Source organism: Pseudopipra pipra, chromosome 1 (genome assembly GCF_036250125.1).
Source record: "Pseudopipra pipra isolate bDixPip1 chromosome 1, bDixPip1.hap1, whole genome shotgun sequence".
In the NCBI taxonomy this organism is placed as follows: domain Eukaryota; kingdom Metazoa; phylum Chordata; class Aves; order Passeriformes; family Pipridae; genus Pseudopipra; species Pseudopipra pipra.
Genome location: NC_087549.1, coordinates 39,356,258 through 39,381,670, shown reverse-complemented (window position 1 = coordinate 39,381,670; position 25,413 = coordinate 39,356,258). Strand labels below are relative to the sequence as shown.

General features: G+C 40.6%; 1 protein-coding gene across 1 annotated transcript; it reads left to right on the top strand.

The window, feature by feature from the left end:
- The first annotated feature begins 404 nt into the window (after positions 1-404).
- Positions 405-24,938, top strand: TGS1 (trimethylguanosine synthase 1). Its single transcript, XM_064652927.1, has 13 exons — positions 405-588; positions 1,334-1,398; positions 3,147-3,319; positions 5,154-6,006; positions 7,442-7,559; positions 8,514-8,600; positions 9,659-9,830; positions 11,179-11,533; positions 12,397-12,570; positions 13,512-13,655; positions 14,921-15,137; positions 16,219-16,297; positions 24,648-24,938. The coding sequence occupies exons 1-13, from the start codon at positions 491-493 to the stop codon at positions 24,762-24,764; spliced, it is 2,652 nt and encodes an 883-aa protein (XP_064508997.1). The 5' UTR covers positions 405-490; the 3' UTR covers positions 24,765-24,938.
- The last annotated feature ends 475 nt before the right edge of the window (positions 24,939-25,413 follow it).

The following is a 25,413-nucleotide window of genomic DNA, read 5'->3' as shown; positions in this document are numbered from 1 at the left end:
GCCACTACTCCAATAAGCCTTGTTCAGGCTTTCCACTTCTGACTCCCACTCCCGGTTTTACCAGACTTTGGCTGCAGCATCCTTTGTTGCAGGTTTTTGTGGCGATGCCCTTTCCTCCCCTCCTTTCACTCTGAACCCCAACAACACGCAAATACTCCTCGCGGGGCGTCACTGAGAGCACAAGAAGCCGCACAACCGCGGCTGCCCTCCACCCACCCCCACCTACAGCTCTCGAAAGCCCAGCCACCCAGCAGCGGAGCAGCCTGGGGCGCCGACAGGCGGAGCGGGACACCCAGTTCGGGTTGAAGCAGCTGCTCCTGGAGCGGAGACCCTCCCCACGGCCACAGCGACCGCTCCCCGCTCAGCCGGCGGGGCTCGGGCCGCCCTCCGGCCGCGGCGGGGCGGGCTCGGGCGGGCTCGGCCCCGCCGCTGCCTTCCGCCGGAACTGCCGGCAGGGCTGTGCGCGGCCCATGTGGGTCTGCCCGCGGGGATGGTGCAGGACCCGGGCGGGATGCTGGTGGCGGAGCTGCTGCTGCGGGCGGGGGCGGCTCGCAGCATCCTCTGCCTCTGCTCCCGCGCCTTCGTCGAGTGAGTAGCGCCGGGCGGGGGGAGGTTCCCGCCGGGGAGGCGCGGGAAGGGCCGCGCTGCTGCGGCCGTGGGGAGGGGGGTGCGCACAAAAGGACCCTGATAGGTGATGTTTACCGCAGGGTACCAGCTGGGGGTGAGCAGAAAAGGGCGAGGGGAGCCCCCCAGACGCCGGCTCCCGTGGGGGCCCTTGCCGGAGCGGCCCCGCCGGCCGCATCCCGCTCCCCCCTGGAGCCGGGGCTGGGCGTCCCCTTCTCCCCTTCCCAAACGGGCGCAGGGGTAACATCATCCTGATGTCATCCTGAAAGGATCCCGAGCTGATCCTCCTCATCCTGAAAGGTGGAGCCGGTTTCTCAACGAGGGAAGGAGACCCTAAAGTTTAATTCCGCGGTGTTCTGCGTAGCTGCGACGTTTTCTGGGCGTCTCTCTTATGGGCTTTCCCGTCAGGCTTTAATTAAAGTGTTGCTTTTTCCGGATTGTTCTTTTTATTTGATTTGCGTGTTTAGAGTCACAGGGCAGCCCGTGTGGGAAGGGACCTGGAAAGGTCTCCTGGTGCAGCCTTTCATGGGAATGCAAGCCTAGATGAGTTTATTAAGTACCCCGTCCAGTCACATTTTGAAACCTCCGGTGATGGGGACTTTACCGGACCCCTGGGGACGTTTTTTCCATTGCGTGATTGTTTTTACTGTAAAAAACCCGTTGTTTCAGTGATGACTTCCTGCATCAATGTCTGTCTTCATTTTTACAGGGATCGAAAATTATATAAACTGGGATTAAAAGGATTTTATGTCAAAGATGACAATGACAGTACAGGTAACATAATGAAATGTACTATGCAATGTGATGTGCAGTCATACTTAAAGTGAGTTATGTGTGGTTATTTAAGTTCTGAATAATAGCTTAGCACTTGCATGGCTTTCAGGTTACCATAACTTGATGTGGAAGTTTGTGTCAAACAGGTGTGATATTTATTCCTGTCCAGATAGACTTTACCACCTCACATAATTTTCCCCTGGTGCATGGAACAGATTACCTCACAGGTCTCTGACCTGTTCTCAGATCATAATTTCAGCTAACTCAAAAATAATCACATAATGGAGAGTCTGTAGATCCTAGATGTTTGCCTGGGAGCAGTTTTGTCCTGCTGCCTCTGTGCCAGCCTAGGACATTAGCTGTTGCTGATTAGTCTGCTGGGCCAGAAGTAGAGAAAAAACAGTAGCAATGATGGGGGAAATTATGATTTGCATATATACAAAGGATCGTATGAGGAGGACCAGAAGTGTAAGTCTCTCCCTTGGCATGCTTATTTTGAGGAATTCTCATGGTGTATACTCTGACAAATTCAACACCACTCCCTCATTCCATCCTCCTGAATTCCTCATGTATGCCTATATGAACCATAATTCTTTTGGTATCTCTTTTTTATATTGGTAGATCCAGCAGCATATTAGCTTGATTTGAAAGGAAGTCTGAACAGAAATAAAAGCTGATAGTTAATAACACAGATTAGATTGAGGCAGTATGAGAGGAGTGAAGAAGGAGAATGTAAACCATGTTTTTGTGCATATATATGAGTGAATTATGGTGAGAGTAATCAGCTAAAAACAGAAAGGTCTTGTGTTATATGATAATTCAGCAGTAAATATATCCTGAACAATAAAACCAAAAATGTTTCAGTATTATCAACTGTGTCAAGAGCTTTTGATTTCATAATTTCCATCAATATGCAGTTCCTGCTTCCTCAATAATATTTATGACTTTGTATACATATGATATTGCTTAACAATTTGATAATGTGCAAGCAGTTGATCAGGTACATCTAAGATAATTTGGTTCTGTAGTTCACACATTACATTTTTGTAAAATCATGTTATCTCTGTCAGTGTGGTTTTGAAAGGTTTGTAACAAAACCAAAAATTTCTTGTATTTTAAGTTTGCTGTGACATATACCACAAGAACTCCAGTAAAGAATTTTTGTTTCATAATCCTAGTTTTTCTATTGTTTTCAGGGCATTATTGCATTTCACTTTGCAAGTTATTGAGGTGAATGTTCGTGGGGGGTTGACCCCAAGCACCTTCACCCTCTACCCCAGTTCTTACTGCTGCACATCACATTATGTGATGTGGACCATCCCTTCATACAGTTTCCATCTGCAGTCCCAGCTGTGTTCCCTCCCAGTCTCTTGCCCATCCTAGCCTACTCCCTAGAGAGGGCAGAGTGGGGAAAAGAGAAAGCTATGAGACTGTGCAAGCACTGCTCAGCAATAGCCAAAACATCAGTGTGCTATCCACACTGTTTTACCCACAAATTCCAAACACAGCACTAGAGGCTTCTATGAAGAAAGTTAACTCCATTCCAGACAGACCCAGAGCAATGTTTTTGTTATCAAAGTTACATTTTGGTTCCTACTGATAGTTATGCAGAAATTGAGGTATTTATGAGGAAGATTTTAAATGGGAAAGGAAGCATAAGAGGCAGTTTTGCTGGTTTTTGTGTGCCACAGTGTGGCACTGAGGTATCAGTACCAGATTATAGTCACAGGTAATATAACTGTTAACAGGGGAAGAAGAAGCGTCTGAGGAGGAGAACCATTGTCCCAATGTGAGATTTAAGGTGGATACTAATCATGCACTGGACCCGGAAGAAGTTGAACTAGACTCAGAAGCTGAGCTTATGAAGAGCATGGGGTTGCCTCTTCAGTTTGGTGGGCAGTCAGCCCAGAGAGACTTTGTGGTAAATCTTTGCTTTCTTTATTTGTTCTGTTTGTGTTGTGTTTCCAGATGTAAGGCTGTGCCTCCTCACTTATTTTTGGGATGGCAGTTAATGGAAATGTATTCGAGTTGCCTTTAAGCTGCCTGCCTCGCCTCCTTGTAACAGCACACAGCACCTTGGTCTGTCCAGTTTGCAAAATCCGCCTGCCAGTTTGACTAAGCAGGGTTAAGGCTGTGCTTTATGCTTCCATATCTGTATTGCTCGAGTGACTAGAGAGACCTGATTTAAAACAGCGGTGGTAATGCTGGTGCTGATGTATCAGGAAACTAGAACACTCCAGTCTGAGCATGCATTTCACACTGTCTGCTTTAACTGTTAGCTTTTGATAGTAACATAAAAAACTAATTTTCAAATTCCCCTTGCAGCTGACAAAGCCAAGCTGTTCCAAAGGACGGGACTGAGGCTTTGGTGCTCTGCTTCTCAGAGAGAACATTTAAGCTTTAGAAGGGGGCTAAAGTTTTCACAGATGAGAAAAAGACTGAGGGACATTCAGTGTCCATTTTATGGAGTACAGACCTCCCTGGCAGAGCACTTTTGTGCAGAGCACTGCATGGTTCTGACCTGATTAATTAGTAAATAAATAGGAGAAACTTGTATGTGATTTAAATTGATGGCATGTAAATAGACAATACAGGCATCCAACTTTGAGCCCAAGGTATATGTGCAATTTTTGTTACTATGTAGTAATACTGCAAATAAGTTGAATGGGAAAATAATATTTTTTTTACTAGATTACTGCTAAGCATTGTGCTTTGGACTGGATGTTTTAACATGACTTTATAAGGGATGCAGATGAGAGATTAGTGGCAGTTGTCTGATTCTAATGTCCTTATATAACGTCCTTATGCTTTTGTGAATGCAACAAAACTAGGGATTGCAGCTGATGGGACGTTTGGAGTAATATCTGTACATTTTCAATCTTTTACCTGTGTGAATTCTTTAATCACAGGAAGCATCTGCGAAACAAGTGGAGTTGTATTTGATGAAACCACCAAGTTACCTTAGTGTTCCTTTCTGTAACAGGTTTCTGTTCCACTTAACAAGTGTGTAGCCGAGTTTGTTGTAATAAGTGAAATGGTTGTGTTGGACAAATGAAAGGCCACCTGTTAAGAGAGGAGGCTGTTTTTCCCTTGTATTTCTGTTTGGATCAGTGTCTTCAAACATATCAGAGATTCAACTGTGGGCTTTACAGAGCTTATGAGTATAAAGTGATGCTTTTTTTGTGTACAGCACCCAAAGACAGCAAGGATTTAACATTCTGTGAGGCTGAGCATTATATGTTTGCTATCCTAATAAGACACTGAACAGTGTTTGTGGGTCAGGCATCTACGGGGTGAAAGTAAGGGTCAGCCTCCACAGCCCCCTAAAACAGGTCCTTGATGTTACTGAGATGCTGTTGAGCTCAAACTTGTGACCCCTCAATTCTTGACCAATTTCCCTTTAGGATTTTGTAGTGTTTCATGTTGATGTCTTTCCTTCTGAATCCTTGAGCTACTAATGACTTCCCTCTCAGCAACCCTGCTTCTGTCTGTAATTCTTGCCCTTTTTTTGTACGTGTCTTTCTACAGACTTTCTTACAGCTCTTTCTCACAACTTCCTCAGAAGTGTCAGACAAGGTTATGCAGCGGGGCCATTTCAGACCCAAAAACTCTACTGCCTTTTTGGGGAGATATCTAATAACAGTAGGGTTGCACTGAGAGGGATGGTTACAATCGAAGGCGAAATGTGCTCAGAGAGAGGATGAGGCTGTATATACATTGTGGACTTCTAAGAGTGTTTTTCCATTTTATTTTAGGCAACAGAAAATTATAAAAAGAGAAATAATATGAAATTTATGAAAAAGAAAAAGAAGAAGAAAAAAGAGTTACAGCAAAAACATGAGGATAAAAGGGGACAGGAATGCCAGGATGAAGGTTGTGGTGGTAGTGTCCAGGCCATTTCTGGTGAGCTGGCCCTAGCTACAGAGCAATGTGAGGTGAGCAGTAAACCTCAGATTGTAGTTGAAGAGAACTGCAAAAGTTCAGAAAGCCTTGCAAATGAGGCTTTATCCAGTGAACTTCAGGAAAAATGGGAGAAGTACTGGAGCGAGTATGGAGAGGGCCTTCTTTGGCAAAGTTGGTTGCAGAAGCATCAAGAGGTCTCATCATCTGAAGCCATCACAGCCTCTGAGCCTTGGAATAGTCTGGACACCAAGGGAGAATGGGAGCAGCATTATAATGAACTGTACTGGTATTATTGGGAACAGTTTCAGTACTGGACAAGCCAAGGATGGACTATTGAGAGCTCACATGGGGACAAGGTGGAAGTTAATGGGGTTACGCAGGAGACTGGTCCTTCAGGAGAAATGAACTTGGTTAGCCAAGGGCCTGAATGCAGAGAAATGCTGAGCTTGGAGCTGTCTCCCTCTAACACCAGAAGTGATGAAACACTCCCTTCAAGTGCTGAGCTCCACAGTGAAATCATCTCTGGAATTTGTAATTTAAATCTGAATTTAAACGAAGTGGAGCAGAGCAGTGCAGCTCTAACAGTAGCCCACCAAGGTCATCAAGAGCACAGTTTGTCTGATGTTGGAAGTCAGAAGGAGCCCTGTGATGGAGGAACTAGGAAAAGGAGCGCATCTTGTGAAAATAAAAGTGTTAACCAGTCAGGTAATACAAAATCAGCTAAAATTGATTCTATCAGAATTTTTCTCTAGGTGGTTATATATCAGAAACAAGGGCACATCTGTATTATGCCATTTTAAAAAAGTCGATCAAGCATGCTGTGGAATGATTGTATACTTGATTCCTTTTTCTTCCTCTGCTTTTCTGGATGATTTCTCTCATCTCTAACTTGTATGTTGAATGTGTTCTTCAACCAGAAGTGATTTTAACAGAACACGTACTTCATAAATCTTCAAATGTACTACAGAAAGTGGTGAGAGAGCACTGTTAGTGCACATTTATTTATCTTGGTATTGCAGCTGTGTCATGCAGCTGATATGTCTCTTACTGATAGTCTAAAACGACTGAAAACTCAGGCTGATGTTCTTATGAATCTGACACATTTTAAGACCAACTTGCTGAGAAAAAAAAATAGTTCTGCAGTTCCAGGGTTGGTGTTTGTTTTGGTTTTTTGCCTTCTATCTAAAAATGCCATACTTGAAAATAGACTTTTCTTTTCTTGTTCTTTGTTACTGTGGACAGATGTCTTCCAGAGATCCTTTCCAGAATGGAGTTATCAATTAAGCAATGAGCTGCAGTCATCTTTAAACCCTAAATTCATATATTCATAACTAGTGCTAACATGTTATGTGCTAATATGTGCCAGGTAGTAGTGTAGTACTGTGGTGAAAGCCAGCGGCTGTTCCTTACATTACTTCTATGAGGGATGTAAAAGATGGGGCTCCACATCTTTTTTGCCAGTCAGTTAGTTCAGCATGCAGAGAGAGAACCGTCTCGTTTGCTTGCCAGTTCTTGCCAGCGTTCATTGTAAACAGCAGTGTCACATCTTTCCTGACTATTAGATGTTTTCTTCTGTGAAGAGGGGGGATAAAACACGAATTGTCAGCAGCTCGGGACTTCAGTTTGGTGGGAAACCTCTGAGTCTGCTGCTAGTGACTTTCTAAGGGAATAAGAAGCAGGTGTGGTCCCACCTTAATCCTACAGTAGAGTTGGAATGGGAAAGATGAAATGAAAATCTCCTTTCCAACAAAAAATGAGAGGACTGTTTAAATCTTTTGCTATTAAATGTATATGAGTACCTTTGCCTAGCTAATGGGATGGAAACCAAATTTTACATAAAGGAAGAAACTGTTTCAAATTTTTTACCTTGTAGGCGTTATATTTTTCTTGCAGAGCTGACATAATTTCAAGTTGGTCCTATGCAAGATTTTTAACTCTACAGTGTAACTAATACCAGAAGCTTTTTTGGTATGTTGTCCCTCAGACAAAGACAGGTAAAGATATGTGTGTTTTGCAGTTGTGCCTTATTTGTCAGATTCAGGTATGTATGACAGCCTAACTGTAGCTGCGGACGTACTATGGGGACAGGAAGATAAGGAATTGATTTGTGCAGAAGGAAATATGATATATCTTTTTTTAGGTTCACAGGAGTCATGTAACCTGAATTCAAATGAAAAAGAGCAGTTGCTGCTTCATGACCAAGATGAAGATGAGGACGAAGAGCCTCCTGAATACAGACATGTCAAAGTCAAGAGAAGGCAAGTCATGAAATTTAGATGAGCTTTTTTTTCTCCAGAAGCCCAGGTCCAGAAGCCTCCTGAATTTATAGTAACTATATCTTTGATTGAGGATGTGAGTTAAAACGTCAGTACAAAATGGCATAGTCTTCCATCACTCCTTTATCACTTTGCCTCGCAACAAGCAGTGGATGTTTCTTCTGTTGCTTTATGAAAACAGTGTATCGCCTCAATGACTGTGCAAGGTGACAGTACTATTCTTGTGTCACTGAAGGATACAAGATTGTTAAAATACACAGGAGAACTTGCTAGGTCTAATTAGTGTAGACAATACAAGAACAATAGTAAATAATTTGTATTTTTTAACTGAATTTTATGCTGCCTGTTAAATGTTCAGAGCTATAGCAGTCATAAAATAGCTAATCTCTGTCTTGTCACTGTCTTTTTCTTTCTTCTCTAAAAATGTATAGCCTGAAAAATGAGGAGATGGCTCTTCCTCTCTAATAAATTTGCAAACTCAAAGGTGGAGGAATGGATGGAATTGTTAGCTGCTAATCATGTAGCTTTGGTTTTGTTCTAGTATTTTCCAGTTGCCATGGCACTAATAATAGTTAATAATATAGTTAACGTAATAAATAATGAAGGCACTTTGGAAATAGAGCGAACAAATGCTATCTTCATCAGTTCCATGTAGGTCTTAATATTAAATATTTTAAGAGGTCATTCAGAATAGTTGGGATATTATAATCCCAATAAAAGGACATATGAGCCTAGAATTGGGTAAAAAAACCCAAAAACTCATGCACATAAATATACTAGTGTTGTCTGCTTTGTTTGGTTTCAGCAGTGTGTGGAGGAGCTTAGTGAAGCCCACATTTAAATGTTTTCAATACATGAGACTTTTAGTGTTATATCTGCAAAGTAAAAGTGTTTTTTTTACAGTAAGTAACTTTGTCATCCGTGTTTTCTTCCTAGTCATGAACTGGATGTGGATGAGAACCCAGTGGAAGATCCTGAAGAAACCTGCTCTGTGTTGGGTTTCAAGTGTGGAACAGGACAAAAGTAATTACTTATGAGGAACTCAAGGTTTCTTCATATCAAGTCAGCTCTCTTGTTATTATTGAAATAGACCATCCATTTCCATTCCCCTTTTGTTAAACTTTTGAAGATAATTCCTAAAGTTTATCTCTGGTCTAAATAAAACTGTCATCCTTTGGCTAGAGAGAGAGAGATGCAAAGTTACAGAGACTAGTTAAAGTGCTTTGAAGCAGAAGTGTAACTCGTACTTTCAGTCATGTAAATGTTAAATGGCTGGTCAACTACTTAAATTAGAACTTAAAAGCTCTGACAATGAATGGTCCTCTCAATTTGGAGTCCTGTGAGCTTAGATAATAATTAATATCTGTTTTATATTAGAATAAGGTTGCTTTATACTAGTAAAATGTTGCTGTATTAATAAAGTGTTGCCAGGGTGTTGACCAGAGAAATTTCATTTTTGGTGGTATGACCTAAAATTACACTGGTCAGTGCTGTAGGAGGAACATCATAGGGCACAGGTCTTAGCAATTCTGCAAAATGCAGTTGTTTATTACATACCTGTTTCAAAGAGAAGCATGTTTTGCAGTTGACAACTTCTGTTCTACTTTATAGAAATTATTTAAGTCAACAGTCCATATTTCCTTTTTGGGGGGAAGTTGGGTTTTTTTGGTAGATTATTTTCTTAGCATTTGCCAGAAGACAAAAGTAGCTGTTTTGGAAGTTCTCTACAGCCACCAAAAAGATCTTTTATTCTGCTAATCAAGATCTTTTTTCATTTCCCATTCTTCAGACTGGTCTGGGAAATTGCTTCTATCTGGAGTTATAAACATATTAAAAAAAATTAAAAATCTAAACTCAATTTCATTAAAAGTTTTTCAAATAAAAATATTTTAAAGTTTTCTTGAAGGTACATTGTTTTGCAGCTGCATCCATGACATATATTTTAAGTGGAGCAAATGTCGTATAAAGAAACAATTTAGTCTAAATTGTCTTTTTGTAGACATCAACATTCATGTTAAAGCTTCCAGACTGGAAATTACCCAACTAAATACTTGTCTATCTGTCTATTTATTTACTTTCAGGTATGGTGGAATTCCAGATTTCACCCACAGAAGTGTGCAGTACTTGGAGAAAAAAGCAAAACTCAAGTCCAAATACTTGGACATGCGTAAACCAAGGAAGAGCAAAAACACACATATCTTCTTTACAGAGGAATCTGAAATGACATGCAAAAAAAGCAAAACTTTGAAGAAGGTAGTTTTAATTGTCAGCACTGTTGTAGTTCATATACTTATCTGCTCCTTAGCTCTTGTTGAATTATGAAAATGAAAAACAAATTAATTGCCCACAGTAGATGGCATTTTTAAGTGTTAGTCCACTGCTCTTCTTTTTTTTTTTTTTCTCCTCCTCCTCCCTGCTCATCACCTATATGAAGAGTATTTAGATCAGGGTGGTTATAGAAAGGCTTTGGTGGACCCTGGGGGCAATCTGTCAAGAGGAACATGAGCTTAAATGGCCAAGTTATGTGAAAGTAATTCCTAACATATGGGTGCATCATACCTTTAGAGGTGTGTGGGTTTCTGTAGTTACTAAAAGTATCTCTGGTTTTAAATTACATGTGAGGCCAGTTGTTAATGCTGGCGTTTCAGCAGTGACAGAAAATGTTTATGTAGATTAGTGTATTTCATGTTCTTAGTAATTTGTATCAACAGTTTTGCTTATACCTCTACCTGCATTTCTTTTCATCTCTAACTTTATGCTTTTTTTAAAAAAAACTCAGAAATTAATAACAAGTAGAAACACTTGTTCACTGTACATTTTACTTAACTGAATTTCTTTGAAAATCTGAGGGAACAGATTTTAATGTTACTTTGCCTTCTGGGATGCTTGGTATTCCCTGACACCCAAGTGTAAAACACTGTTACCCGGTGGTGGCAATGCATGTTGTACTGAACTCCAGTCCCATTGCTATAATTTTTGATTAATTTTTGGTCTTGTACCTGGGGCCAGTACAGTTCAAGGGCAGCTTTAATTATGTGAAGAGAAAAAAAGTTAAAAATTCCTCAGACTTTCAGGTAAGGAACTGCTCCGGGTTGAGAGCCACTCAGAGCAACTGTAATGTAAAAGGGAGCATCTGCGTGTGCCTTTGAATTTGGAGTAGCATTTGCACATTGGTTAGGAGGTAAAGTTGAGCTCTCTGCTGTGCAGCAGAACCCTTTACCACATGCACCATTCGTTACGTCTTGGAAATGAGGCAACTAATGTATGAAGATAATTTTACCTCTTTATGCTAAAAAACTCTTCCCTGAGAGGCAGAGTACATCTCTGAATGCAGATTGGAGAAAGATAGTCAATTAAAAAGTAGTAGATTTGGTCACCTGTGCTGCAGCAAGTCTAACTATTTATGTTTCAGAAAAAAAAAGGGGGCATGTTTAAGGACTTCTTGAATGTTTTGACTCTGGATGTTTTACTGTTTCCACAATACACATGGTAGAGAGTGCCTGCAATGGCAGGTGCTTTTGAACTGTGAGACTTTTAAACTGTGCTCTAGGTAACTGGTAAGCAGTACCATCTGATTATCTGTGATATTTGACAATTGCAGGTGGAAATGTTCCTGAAGCGGGTTAGTAAACCCGAGGAGGAAGCTACATCCCAGACAGCCGTCCCTCAGAGTAAATCGGAGGCATTGTCTGAGAGCAGCAGCGACTCAGAGGGTCAGGAAGGCCTTACTGCCACACAGACTGTGATGCTGAATGCTGAAAACCAAAAGCCACCATCTTCCAGTGCAGCCTGCACAGAACCTGTAGGGAGTAACCTTGAGGAGGAGGCACAGGAAGCTGCAGAGAGTGGCTCCAATGAGCAGGGTGCAGCGGGGCCAGAGTGTGGTGGTGGGCGGCAACTTGTCCCTCTGGATATTCCCGATTACCTCCAGGCAAACACAGAGGACGTCAGCCAAGGTACATCAGTTTCCTACAAACTGGTGAAATGAATTGGCAGTGGACTTAACGCTGCCTTCCCAAGTTAGTGTTGTGCACCACTTATTTATTTTGTTTATTTAAAGAGACTCATTAGGTCCAAGGGGCAATGAGCATGATTGAGAGCCGTGCTAGTCAAAGTAGCTTATTCCTGGAGTGCCAGAATCCCAGGTCTTGTCTTTAATGTTGACATTAAAACAGTAATTTTTGGTGTTCAACATGGTCTAGCAGGTTTCTAATTCATGTCTTGTTCCCCTCTGCAAGGATGAGGGTGATTGACTTCAGGTCAATCACAGACCATCAAGTTTTGGGTTCTCAAATGCACAATGCTGAGCTTCGTGGAGCATGTGTTGTTAAAATTATTTTCTAGAGGGAAAAAATCAATATTATGAACTTTTCTATTTAACACTAAACAAAGGAAAAGGGGATTATTCAGGTTTTTATACATAGGTAATCATTCCTACAGTAATTCAATTATGTTAGATTCCTACTGTAAAACTCTTGTCTAGATTGGTTCTTATTCTTTACTGATATAAGGGCATTAAATTGGTCTCTGATCAACTTGTTTGCTCGCTACATAGAGTTTATTGCCATCAGATGAAGATTAAGGCTCTTATATGATGGGTGAATTCTTATGATTTTTAGGACTGTGACTGATCCATTGAAATACAGGATGCTCTTTTTTAACTTAAAACCACTAATCTGCATAATCTGGTGAACAGTAATAAAGGACATTTAGCAGTATTTTTAAACAGGAGCATCTTATATCTTAACTCTCCCCTACCTACCAGTTACATTCCTCACCTACAAGAACAGTAACTGTTAACTTTTGCAGTGTCTTCCAGCTGTAGATGAAAAAATTACCACAAAGAAGAAGGAGAAGAAAAGAAGAAGAAGGAATAAAATTGCACTGAGATCTATACCTGCTGAGATTGCTGCTGATCCAGAGCTGGTCAAGTACTGGGCACAACGCTACCGGCTGTTCTCTCGGTTTGACGAGGGAATTAAACTGGACAGAGGTGTGTTTAGTACCAAGTGTGCTGACTTTGTGGTATAACATGTATCCAAACCAATGGCCCTTCTTGCAGTATATTCCTGATTTTCTTAAAGGAGGAACATCACTGAATGCGTGCTTGCACCTCTGGATAAATTCCACACCCCCCAGCAGGCAGGTGAACAGAAGTCTTGGACTTTGGAAGTGCTTCCAGTGCGGGACACCTCTGTCTGCATTAGTCCTGATGTTTGCTGAGGATCATACTGGACCCAAATTATACTTGATCATGACTTTTTCAGAAACTCAATAACATTTTTCTATTTCTATATTTTATAAATAGTTTTGTGAAGCTTCCAAATATGCTGATGGATCCAGTTTTGTTATTTTGTTCTGACTTTCAGCAGTCACTTTCAAAATGACTTTTTTCTATTTTTTACATAGAAACCACTTGAAATCATAAATTTATAGGTAAAAGAGGAATTAGGATTAACGTTCTTTTTGTTTGTTGAGTTTGTAAGCCTTTCATTTCTAATGCTCTCCCTCATAAACATGCAGATTATTTGGCAGACCAGCCATTGTGGTGAAGAAAATAACATGTCAGATAAGAGAGAATATTTCTGGTTTTGTTTGCTACAGAGCATAATCCTGATGCATAGAGTTTTTCAGAGCTGTGTCTGTGGACTTGTCCTTGATAAGCCAGAATCCTCAGCACCAAGTTCAACAAAGCACTTACTGAGATCAAGGCATATCTCTTTGCTTCAGTGAGGCTTTGTTTGCTTAGCAAATCGCTGGACTGACCGGAGTTTATCATCTTCAAAGCCTGTATTTCCTGGTCGAATGCACTAAGCCAAAATTCTTGGGATTAATGCTAAACCTTCAGTTGTATATGGGGGTTGGTTGGTTGTTTTTAAATTAGGTGACCTTGAAATAAGAGGCAAAAATACATTTCTTCCCTTTCCTTTGCAGAGGGTTGGTTTTCTGTTACTCCTGAGAAAATAGCTGAGCATATTGCAGTCCGTGTTAGTCAGTCATTCAACTGCGATATCATAGTGGATGCGTTCTGTGGGGTTGGAGGAAACGCTATTCAGTTTGCACTGACCTCAAAAAGAGGTAAGCAGGTGTTGTATATAGCATTATTTTGTTTCTTCAGTCTTTTTCCCTAAAAAATTTGGGTATGTGCTTTGTTGGCAGATTTTTTTTCAGTGCTTCTGTAGCAACAACAACTTTTTTTCTTCATATTACTCACAATATGACCTTTCTGTTTTCAAAAAGGGCCTATAAAACTGCTTTTTGATTTTAAGTCAGAGTTGGATTTGTGTTTTACTAGTCAACGTTATTTTTACGTGGCATAGTATCTAATCTGCCGGATATTTTGAAGATTGCTGGCAAAAGTGGACTTCTGTCAAAGCTGCTACTTTTCCCAATTGTTACTCCAAGTCTGTGTACTCAAAAGCAGGTTATGTGTGAATAGTACTTAAAACAGTTGAATGGAATCACCTGCAGGTGCAGTAGAACCAAGTACAGAAAAGTGGTGATAACTTAGTATTAAGCTAATGCCAACTAATGGAATTGTAGTGAAACATTGAGAGTACTTTCTGTAAAAACATTTCCTACTTGATATTCGTCTGCTCATCAAACACTCTGGTAAATTACAAGTTCATCTAACTCTTCTGAGCAAGACAAGTGGTAGTTTCTACTGCATTAAATTTGGTAGGTAGTAATCCGTTCTGTAAGTATTTTCTAAATTTTGCTTAGCTTTTTGTTTTTCCTGGCTAAATTTTTATATTTATTATTATGCCCTTTTATCACCTCCTTTGTGCTGTGTTAGGTGTGGGTTTTTTAAACTCAATTTTCAATGTGATCACCCACAGATAAATGTTTCTTTTTAACAAAGGAGTAAGTTTCTAATTGACACCATTTAAGTTGTCAGGCTCCTGCCAAAACTGTAGCAAGGAGGACTTCTTCTCTTAGGTGGAGAGCCTTACCCACTATTGAGCCGAGATGTGGGGTTGTCACAGCAGCAGATGTTTGAGTGCCAAAAGCTAAAGCTTCCCAGATTTGCAACAGCAGCTGAGCCTTCCCAGTCTTGGCTACGTGGCTTCCCTTGCTGGTTTGGAAATGCAGCTGTTCTGCTCTTAGCAGTTCCTTCCTCTCTGAGGTGCTGTAGCTTCATGTCTGCCACAAAAAGTCTGCCATAAAAGTGAAGTAGCCACTCACCTCACAGCAGTAGATTATAGATGTGACCTGCATCTGATGGCTACAGAAGGACACCTTCCTTCTGAAACGCCCTGACCGTGGTAGGGTGGCACTGGCTGTGTGGGTTGGGGGGCACAGTCCACGGTGACCCGCATGTTTGCTCTCTCTCTCCCTTGCAGTGATCGCTATCGACATCGATCCCGAGAAGCTCAGCCTGGCGCGCAACAACGCCGAGGTGTACGGTGTGGCGGATCAGATCGAGTTCGTGTGCGGGGACTTCATGGTGCTGGCTGCCGACCTGCAGGCAGATGTGGTGTTCCTCAGCCCACCCTGGGGGGGACCTGATTATGCTACTGCCGAAATCTTCGATATCCAGACCATGATTTGCCCAGATGGATATCCTTTCCAAGTTATGCACTGTCGTGATTGTCAGTCATTTACAGGTTTTCTCTTTTTCTTCTCCTCCCTCTCTTGACATGGGGTTTGCACATCCAGTTGCCTGGATGATACAGTCAGCAGCTGAACTCCCAGAAGCGCCACATTTGTTTAATTCTCTTCCCCCAGCCACAGCTGTGTGGCTTTGACCACCTAAATTTAAATATTTTTATTTAAAAAATAATAGTTATGAATTATTCTTCAAAGTAAAAAATCCATTAGAGGATTGAGTAGCTTCTTAATTTAAAGCATTGATTCATCAGTTTTAACTCCTTTATATAATTTTATTAAAATACCCTGAAGTAATCAAATAGCCATGTGGTGTATATATATATAGATAGATAATAATTAATGTGAGCTATGACTTTGTCATTAATTCCACTTTTTGACTGATTTATAAAGGGAATATCTTATTTAAAATGTCTTACTAAAACTGTTCTCAATCATAGCACCAGCCTGTGACTTGGGAAATCACAGAAGAGTGCAAGCAAAATATTAACCCTTTTAATTAATGTATAAAATTCCATGTTGACTTATTAACAGTGCTATTGAACATTCATCTAGGAAGGTATTAGCATAATAGTTTCATCAAATATGAAGTATGGGGAGTCTTTTGTCCCAGAATAATCTCATTTGTTTCCTGTTTTGCTAAAATGTAGCTATGTTTATAAGCATAAGAAAGTCTTTGTATTCATGTATGAGAGATGCCACAAAATGGATTAGAAAACAAATGTAAATCAAATGTATTACCTACAAAAAACATTGAGATTTCTCAAATACTTCTCTGTAGTTCAGTTAAATTTTCTTAAAGTGAGTGTTGTGGCCTTTTTTCTGCTTTCCAGGGCACTAGTGGTAAAATAGAATTTCTACATTTAGACAATAGTAATTTCTGCATTTCAGAAGAGATTCCTACTCACCCACTCAGAAGACTAACTATAATTTAATTGCATAATGACTGAATTTGAGTCCTACTTTTAAAATTAATGAATATAAAGCCATTTTTTTCTTCCTCATTCTTGTTTTTTCCTTTACTGGCTTCTACATTTGAAATTTTCAGGCTCTCCAAGAAGATCACCAACAACATTGTGTATTTTCTACCTCGGAATGCTGATCTTGATCAGGTATGTTACTGGATAAGGGCTTGGTAATCAACAAAATGCTCAGCTGGCATAAAACATAGGTATTATAAGCACAAATGTAAGACTTTTCAACTGAATGTGGAGAGCTAACATGACCCTCATGTTAAATGATTTCTGTGTTAGCAGTACTTTTGATATGTTTAGAAATGGGAGTAGCAGATTATTTCCATGATTTTGGCACTATCCCATCTTAAAGCAACAGATGGGAGGTTCATACAAAAGATCCAAAGTCAGTAGCCAGACAGATACATAATTATAAAAGAAAAAGATACATTTTAAAAGATACATTTTAAAAATATACATTTTAGCTCTTACTATCTGATAAGTTGCTGAGTCCCAGCCTTTGATGTCTTTCAGTTTATGAAGGAGTTGCAGGAAATTGCTGTGTATCCTGCAGTCACTGCTATCACTGATGAGTAGATCAGACACAAATGCTGTGCCACCAGAGGTGGTACTGATGCTGTCTACACAGGTGTGTGGTTCCATATGGGCTGCTGGCATTGCAGTGATTCGTGATAAACACACCATTTGTTGCACTGGTGCAGGGGAGTTTGTATTAGAGATTTTTGTTAGAATTTTTTTTTAAGCAGTTTGGTGACTAACAATTCCCCTGAGTGTCTGGTTTAGTTTCCTCTGTGTATTTTCTATGCTAATTAGGTCTTGTAGCTTTTTGCAAAGAAGGGATCGGTGAGATGATCTCCTCACCTGCAACGTGCCACAGAACTTCCCAGCATTATTTCTTGCTTTTCCAAGAGCTCTGTCTGACTTAGAGCAAGCAAGGTGTCAGGCCGTATGGTGGCTTGCGGAATCGTTGGTGGCAAACAGCTGGCTTGAGAAACAGGCTGAAATTCACATGGCTTGAGTATTAGCACACTCTGATCCCACGCTATGAACAGCACCATTGGTATGGCAGGTGATGATGATTCATTTCCTTTTTGCACTTTAGGCAGGTGAAATGTCAAAGTGGCTTATGAATCTTTGAACAGGGACCTTAATTTTAGGCATAGTTTCTCTAATTTCAACTTCCAAGCACTGCGTTTTACGAAATATTTCATTCCCATGATGAAGAATGACTTTAGCAGTTTTCTGCTCTGCTTATGAGCATTTTTTACTGGGTTTATAAATGGGCAAAGGCATCTGCATTTCAGTTACATTCCCACAAAAGCATCCAAGAGTGCTCCCTGCAGGCCACATCTATTTCTGTGGAAGAGCTCAGCACCTCCATGTGGTTGGGTCAGGTGTCTTGCCACCTCTGCATCTTGGTGTGATTGGCTCTCAGTGGTGTTGATGTACATCCATGGCTTTGCCTTTACACAGATGGCTGAAGAGTAGCAGCTGTTGCTCAAAACCATGGCTTAGTTGTTAAAAGTACATGGCTGGAGATCTGAATTGAGTTCAGTTCAATGTTCCAGGCTGTGGGCTACTCTCAGGAAGAGAAATCAATCAGCTCCTCATGCCGTTCTCTAGAGATTATGTCAATATGAGAAAAAAAACCCTGAACAGTTGATGATCTCAAAGCAAGGAAAGAGAATGTCAGTCTAGCCCCCTGTTTAGGGAAATGTTTTAATCCTGTGTGGACAAACTTGTGTCAAACCTGACTAATGCCAAATGTGACCTTAGTGGATATGCTTTTCCATAGGACACTGATTATGGGTTTGGCTGCCAACATCTCTGGCTGTATTTAAGAATGAAGCTTCTGGATTTACTGCCACTACACTTCCACAGCCGTGAATCTCCAGAAAAAAAACCTTTATTGTTGAAGTTCCTTAATACAGGCAGTTTTCTTCTCAGTTTGCTCATGGTTTTGCCCACGGTTCTTAGATCTATCTTACTTTTCTCATGAACCAGATAGGGTGGCTTCTGCTGCAACAACTACCTTGGCAAGGGCCTGTGGGCACCACTGCAGGGGTGTAGCGATGTAGCTTGGGGTGTGAATGTACTCCATAAACTCCAGGGGCCTATAAAAGCTTGATGGGGTAAACTTTAAACTTAATGAAATAAACTTTTTGCTGAAGACTAGCACCCAAAACCCAAATAATGGATACAATGATATTTGCTGAACAGATTATCTGCTGCCTTAGATTTGAATGGAAGCTTAAAAACCTAAGTTTGATTTCTGATAACATTGCTCAGGCTTGTAGGATTTGCCTCCTCTGTGTCTTCAGAAATTAATTTAGTATGCTCCTAGACATATGTAAGGCTTTCAGAGATCACCTAGCTTTTTCTTTTTATGAAAGATAGCTGTTAGATAGCTAAAGGAGAGCAGGGATCCTGCTCTGGTGAGAAAGCAGGTGGTAACTGACCTTGACTTAGCTGTGTTGAAGAACTCTGTGTTCATTGCTTTATTAGTAGACAAGAGACCCAGCCTTGTTCCACATGATTTTATCGCAAAAACAGTGCTTATTATGTCTGCAGGCAATGCCTTTTCTGTGTAGAGTTAGTGTTGCAGAGAGACATGGGGTTCTTTGAATTTCCTCATAAAAAAAATCACTGAGATCAAAGAGAATTGAATTTTTGTACTTCTGCCTCAAGAGGGAGCAGCGAACCAGTGGAATATGGTCGGTGCATTTACAAGAAATGTAAAACATTTCCCTGAATTGAATCAAATTTCCTTGATTACAAACATGTACTTGTTAGAAAAATTGTAATGTTTGCAGGTCCATTTTTAGGTTGAATCAGTCTTTAACAGTATTCTTTCTTGTTAAGGAATAATCAGGAATTATATATATGTGCATGCACATACATTAAAAAATATTGTTTTATTAATGCCTATGATGTAGCTCACATGTGATACCCTTATTGATACCCATCTCTCTGCAGCATCTTTCCCCCAGTCTTTTCTTTCTATAAGTTTTTTTTGCACCCTTAAAAAAAAAGAAAAAGAGAGAAAAAGGGAACGTTGTAACAGAGACTTCCACGAGTGCCTTAAGAAGCATGCTTGTTGAGACAGGATGATTAAATGTAGTTTATGAAGTGTTTAGCAAGCTGTGCTCTGCCTCATTGTGCAGAGTGAAAAGTGTATACTCACCTCAGAGACACGGATTCATCTCAGGTAGTCCAGTCTCTTTCATGGACTGTTTTCTGTACCATATAATACTTCTATATCTTAATATTTGCAGCAAAGAACGGGGAGCCTGAGAATTGTTGGTATAGGGCCTTCTTCCTAATGGTGGGATATATTCCTATCACCTCACTGCAGAAGGCACACTCAGTTACTGTTGATATCTCTGATGGTCAGAATGGAGTCAGGATGCATGATGGCTCCCCCCAATAAAGTGATGAGCCTAAAATGTTGGTGACCTGGTATGTTGTGCTACAGATGTCCACATCAGCATCTTTACCAGCCTAGCCATGATTGAGAGACAGAGTACTGAGGAATCAGGAGATTATTAATTATTAATTATTAATTATTGGCCATATTGATCACCATAACTGGTCCACTCTGGCCTCAAATCGGGAGGCCTGGAGACACACCATCTATAACGCAGCTGTCTCCTTTGAGAACACACGCAGGATCACCCTCGAGGAAAAAAGGCAACGCAGAAAGAACCGTGTATTGCAGAATACACCATCTAAGGAGTCTTTCTGCTGTGCCTTTTGCAATCGGATATGTCTGTCACGTATTGGCCTCATAAGCCACCAGCGTGCCTGTAGCAAATGTGGATAGAGCCTTCCCAAATCTTCATTCGTGAAGCCTAGCCATGAATTATCCTGACTGTGGATCATTAGTGGCTCAGATACTGTATTGTGCCTTATTGATTATATTAAACTTCACCATGATTTGAAGACAGGCATACTGTTGTTTGTGATAGGTATGCCTAACTTTGTGAAAGGCATACTTACTGTTGTTGCAGATTTTTCTGCCCTAAATGTTTGTGTCTCCGACCTGTCTTATATTCCAAATACTGCTAGAATATAGGAATGGCTTTTTTGTTTCTTGTCTAGTGTATAAAATGATTGCCTGAGCCTGGAATTAAGTAAAGTGCTCTTGACCTTGATAGTCCTACAAAAAATCCACATTATGCTGGTATTTTCCTTTTTTTCTTGTCTTTGTTCCCACCTCATCTTCATCAATCATTCTGAGAAAATCTGGAGTTAGACACTGAAATCTTGTTCTGTCTGCAAGTCTAGTACCTGGATGGGAAAATGTTTGCTGTGTTTCTGTTTTTGCGAGTCCTCTTGTTAAAAGTGACTGCTCAATGAAGGGAGTGTAAAGATGGGTAAAGCTCATTTATTTATTTTAATTCTCTCTGGTGTCCTTCAGAGAACAGAAGATCATACCAGAGAGACCAGTTTAATAAATGAACATATGGTAACCCCTTGTGAATTAAGAAATTTGATGGGAGGCTGGATAGTAAGACTATTACTGGCCCTGTTCATTTAGCTATGAGTTTAGACTGAAGACCTTGCCAAATGAGACCCGCCAAGCAATGGCATCTTTATTTAGGAGTAAACAGAACAATGAGCAAAGCGGGGAGTGAGAGGCCAGGAGATGAACTCAGATTAATCTGATCATGTTTTTAAGATGCTTGGATATTAGGGGAGTTAGCAGGTAAAGGACTGTGGGTTGATGTGTTTTGCAGGCTGATCATTTCTAAGTGAACGTAATTGCATACACCTCAGCTGTGACTATCATGTTAATAATGACAGCTTTTAAGCAGCCCGCTTTAAACTCACGTCTGTTCTCTGTCCTTGGTAAGAGGTAAAGCCAGAAGTTACCCACAGCATATACTGAGCCAGAGTGACACTTCTGGACTTCAATCTTCCTAAAGCTCATACTGCTTAAATACTGAACTGTAGTTTGCCTACTCCAAGTTAACAATAAATAAATAAATAGATAAATAAATAAATAAACGTCTGGCCTGTCAAAAGGTGGCAGCATCACTATAACAGTGGCATAATTCACCTGCAGACCTGTACAATATGAAAAATGATGCCTGAGAGCATTTTGTTTTCTTATGTTCAGTGTAAAGAATACCATTGCCTTTTTTTAAGTGATTTGGGGTTTTTTTTCCCCTAGCCTTTAGGTTGTTTGCAGGGGGAGGGGAATCCTCTTTTTACTAGACCTGTAAAATTAATTGAGCGACAGTGTCCATGTGTGAAGCCAAAAAGCTTCACACTTTTTGGCTTCACAAGCTGTTGCCTGTCAAGCCAAAAAGCTTGTATTTCTTATCCATCAGAAAAGTTTTTAGGAGGGGAGAAAAAAATGAGGATAAACATTTTGTCCAGTTACCTTAGGAGTAAGGTGGCTAGAACAGATAGGAAGTCACTTTACTAAAGGAATTTCAGTATAATTAAAAAAAAAAAAGAAACAAAACAAAAACTGCGAGACCAACAGGTAAACCTTCAAATTCAAAAGTACAGAAGAAGAATATAAAGCAGGTTTGCACCTCAAGCAGCTTGTGCTCCTGAAATAATCTTCTATGTTCATTTCCCTTTTCATATTTCTTTCCCGATGTCTCCTATTTTAAACTTCAGACCAAACCTGTTGGCTGCTTTTTTAATGCTCCATGGCTGTGTCTGTAGCTGTGGACTTTTTCTGTCAGTAGTCACTGAACTGAAGGATGAAGCATCCAGGTGAGAGGGATGCAAGGAGGCGATGACTGAAGCTGCATCCTTTTCCTCTGCCTGGGGAGGCGTGTGGCACGTGCAGAATTATCTAGCACAGAAAAGGAGGCAATATCTGTCTACTTGCATAAATGGGTTTGGACTAAAGAACAAACCAGGATAAGGAGAGTTGCCAGCAGGAAATCATTGTATTTGCACAGGAAAATGCAAAGTAAAGAAACTTTGGAATAGTCCAGTTTTTAAAAGAAATTAAAAAGCCTTTTTGTAATTACCATTCACTGCAAAACCAGGAGATGTGTGTCGGTATTTCTAAAAATACCGGAGCACCTTTGTTTTTCTCAAAGCATCGTTCCTCAATTTGCTGTTATTTTTAGAGGGCGTCCCTCTGCCAAGCTGGCAGCTTTCTGAAGCTTGGTGTGTGGCAGCTTTCCCTCACACCGTCAGGGTTGACTAAGCCCTTCTGAGGAAAACTTGGCAACTCCCACGTAATCAAATTTGCAACCACCAGCAATTTACAAATAAACATCATTGCAGAGGATTTGCATTTGTCTCTTCTGAATATTGGGTTGGGTTGAAGAGCGTACTTTGCCAGATCTGTCACTGTGGAGCCTGTGCCCATGTGCTCATTTAAATTTTTGTCACCTTTGGGTTTGTCAAATACTCCTAGTCGTTGTTTGAAATAGTCTTAGTTATCCTGGATTTAGCACTTAGAGACTAGACATGGCATATGTACATTCTCGGCTGCCCTTTGGTGGATGTGACCCGTCAGTGTAGGAGCAACATTTGTCTGCATGGTGATGAAGCATCTTGTTTTACTTGGTCTTCTAAGAGAAATATGTAGTAAACACTAGTGTTTAATATCAATGCATTAGTCATACTTAGATATGCAAGTGACACAAACTGTGCCCTGCAAACAGGAGTGCATAACCCTAAGACAGTCATTTCAATATTATATTAAGTTGACTAATCCAAGTAATATTTTAGAATACTTAAATGACACTAGCTATAAAGTGCAAAGCCTCTTAATGCTATTTGGAAGGGACAATCCAACTTTTGTTTGTAATAAATTAAAAGTATAATCTTAACATCTTCCTAAAATAAAGATACAGATCAGCGCAGAATGTTAACTGCTTTTAGGATTTCAAGTACGAGCAGATAAGTTGTAAAATTAACATTCCTGATCACTTGCCAATTTCAGATTCTTGTGCTATTTATAAGTCAGCCAGCCTCTGCTTTTTTACTTAAGTGGCAGGTTCCTCTCTGACAAGAACATGGAGGGGTTTTTCCTATCACTATTAAATTGAAGGATGAAGAAACCTCTCACTTCTGTTTTTGTCTACAGAAACAAAAAAATGAAAAGGGGGAAAATAAAACCAAAACAGAAAAGTAAATGCTTGATCTAGATAAGTGTGGCGATTTTCTGGGCAAGTCAATAAAGGTTCAGAGTATAATTTAAATTAATCTGTTATTTTCTCCTGATAGTAGGCTGATTTTTTACTTACAGTAAAATAGAGGAAGTTCAGCATGTTTATATTTAAACCTGCACAACGGAGTCAAGTCTCAAGGGAGTTTAGAAGTGTTAATAACACAGCCTGAACTTTAAGTTTCAGCTGCTAACATCTTGGTTTAAAGATCAGTTAAAATCCACTGCAGGCTTCTAGACCTTGATCACTTTGTCTGCCTGGGAGGTTTCCCTGCAGAGGGAAACTGCAGGAATAGTTTTCCTGCAGCAGCCTGGGAAAACAGAACTGGCTGTGGAGCAGGGACCCCCACTACAGGACAGGTCCTTGGGGTCCAAGATGGAGGGGAAAAAAAAAAGCAGTAAATGTTCAGTTTTGGTGGTTTTCCTTCTGACTGTGCGGTCTGTCCTGCTGAGGAATTGGTAGCCTGTAGGCCGACATTCCTGAGAGGGATCGTACTAGGTATCATGAGTAGGAACAGGAGAGGGGAGAGCATTGCATGCTCCAGTCCAAAATGCAAAGTCTGCTGTCTGTCTGGAATCATAAAGCATTAAAGGTGTGCACCAGGCTTGGTCAACAGAGCATGAATGGTGAAATTCTCACTCCAGTGATTGTAAACATGAAGCTGGGACCAGCACTGCCTTGACGGGCTTTCCCTGCCTGCAGATACACTGCTGCCCCCAGCCTTACCTTCCGCACTGCCTGCAACTCCAATCAATGCACACAACAGCTCTTTTTTTGGTTGCAATAGCAACAACAAAAAACAGTAACTGTTTTTTGTGAGTTTCTCTGCCTGTTTGGGGGTTGGTTTTGTTCGGGTTGTTCCCCTCCACCCTCCCACTCTTCAATGCAACCTTTATGCTTCCTAATTCTAATTCCTAAAATTGGTTTTACTCTTCCTCCAAAATTTGGGATTTGAAGTCTTTTAAAGCACAGTTTACAGCTTGCTTTTTGCCACAGCTGGGCGTCTCAAGTGCCAAGTACCCTGTAAACCAGAATTTAGAATCTCTTTCTCAGCACAGCATGTAAGATTATGAGTATTTATCTTTGGTTCTGAAATCCTCTTATTTTCATGACTTGGATGAGGAGGGTTTTTCAATCACAAGAAAGCCACAAACCACTTCTGTGAGTTAAAGGAGGCGTAGAAGGAGGATCAGAGGCATTAGGTGCCAAGGAAAATTTCCCACCAGTATTAACAGAGCAGAAATGAGTTTTAGGTGATTATTTCATGTCAATAAAAGCTTTGGGGGTTTGCTTCTTTTCCCATGTGTTGATTGCTTTACTTCTCATTCTTTGTTTTTCAGGTGGCTTCCTTAGCAGGCCCAGGAGGGAAAGTTGAAATAGAACAAAATTTTCTCAATAACAAACTGAAGACCATAACAGCTTATTTTGGTGATCTAATAAGACATGACATCTCCTGAACTCAGTGTGGATTCTTCCAAGCCCAACCGCCCTGACTGCTGCTTTGCTTAAGCTTTTGTACAGCTGGCTGGTCAGAAATGACTTAAAGCCATTTTCCACTTTAATTTCTGTTTACAGAAGTTTCTTCTGTTTATTGCTACTGTCAATAAATGTTTTATAATAATTTTGACGAATTTGTCAATGTAGAGAAGCTGTGAATTTTTGAAAAAAGATCTTTATAAAATGCAGTTTTGCAAGGTTTGAGCCCTACCCATGGAAGGGGCACTCATGATTTCTTTGCAACTCTCACAGGTGCTACTTCTGTGCCTGCTCTGGTTTTAAGCATCCAGAGGGTCGAGAAGAAAAGCCTGAAAGCTGCCAGGTGTTTCAGGAGCTGTTGTCTGTGCTTGAGAAGCATAAGTGCCTGAACATCAGGTGGAACTAGATGGTCAGGTACACCATTAGAGGTTAACCCCAGTCCACCTCTCTGGCTCCATGCTCATTGGGAAACCTTTTCAGGTTTTCTTTGTAGGATGAGGGTTCACACGTTACTTCCAGTGAGCGCTCTGGATTGTTGCAACACAAGGAGAGAGCTTGTTTGTGTCTGGAGGCAAAGCTCTACTCTCTGGGGTTTGCCATTTTATTAAATTTTATTTTCTTCCTCCTTGA

Bases quoted from the DNA above. Each gene is read 5' to 3' on its own strand.
- TGS1 (XM_064652927.1), top strand. From the start codon at position 491: ATGGTGCAGGACCCGGGCGGGATGCTGGTGGCGGAGCTGCTGCTGCGG. The intron at 8,601-9,658 runs GTAATTACTTAT...ATTTACTTTCAG, and splicing joins AAGTGTGGAACAGGACAAAA to GTATGGTGGAATTCCAGATT. The intron at 16,298-24,647 runs GTATGTTACTGG...TTTGTTTTTCAG, and splicing joins GGAATGCTGATCTTGATCAG to GTGGCTTCCTTAGCAGGCCC.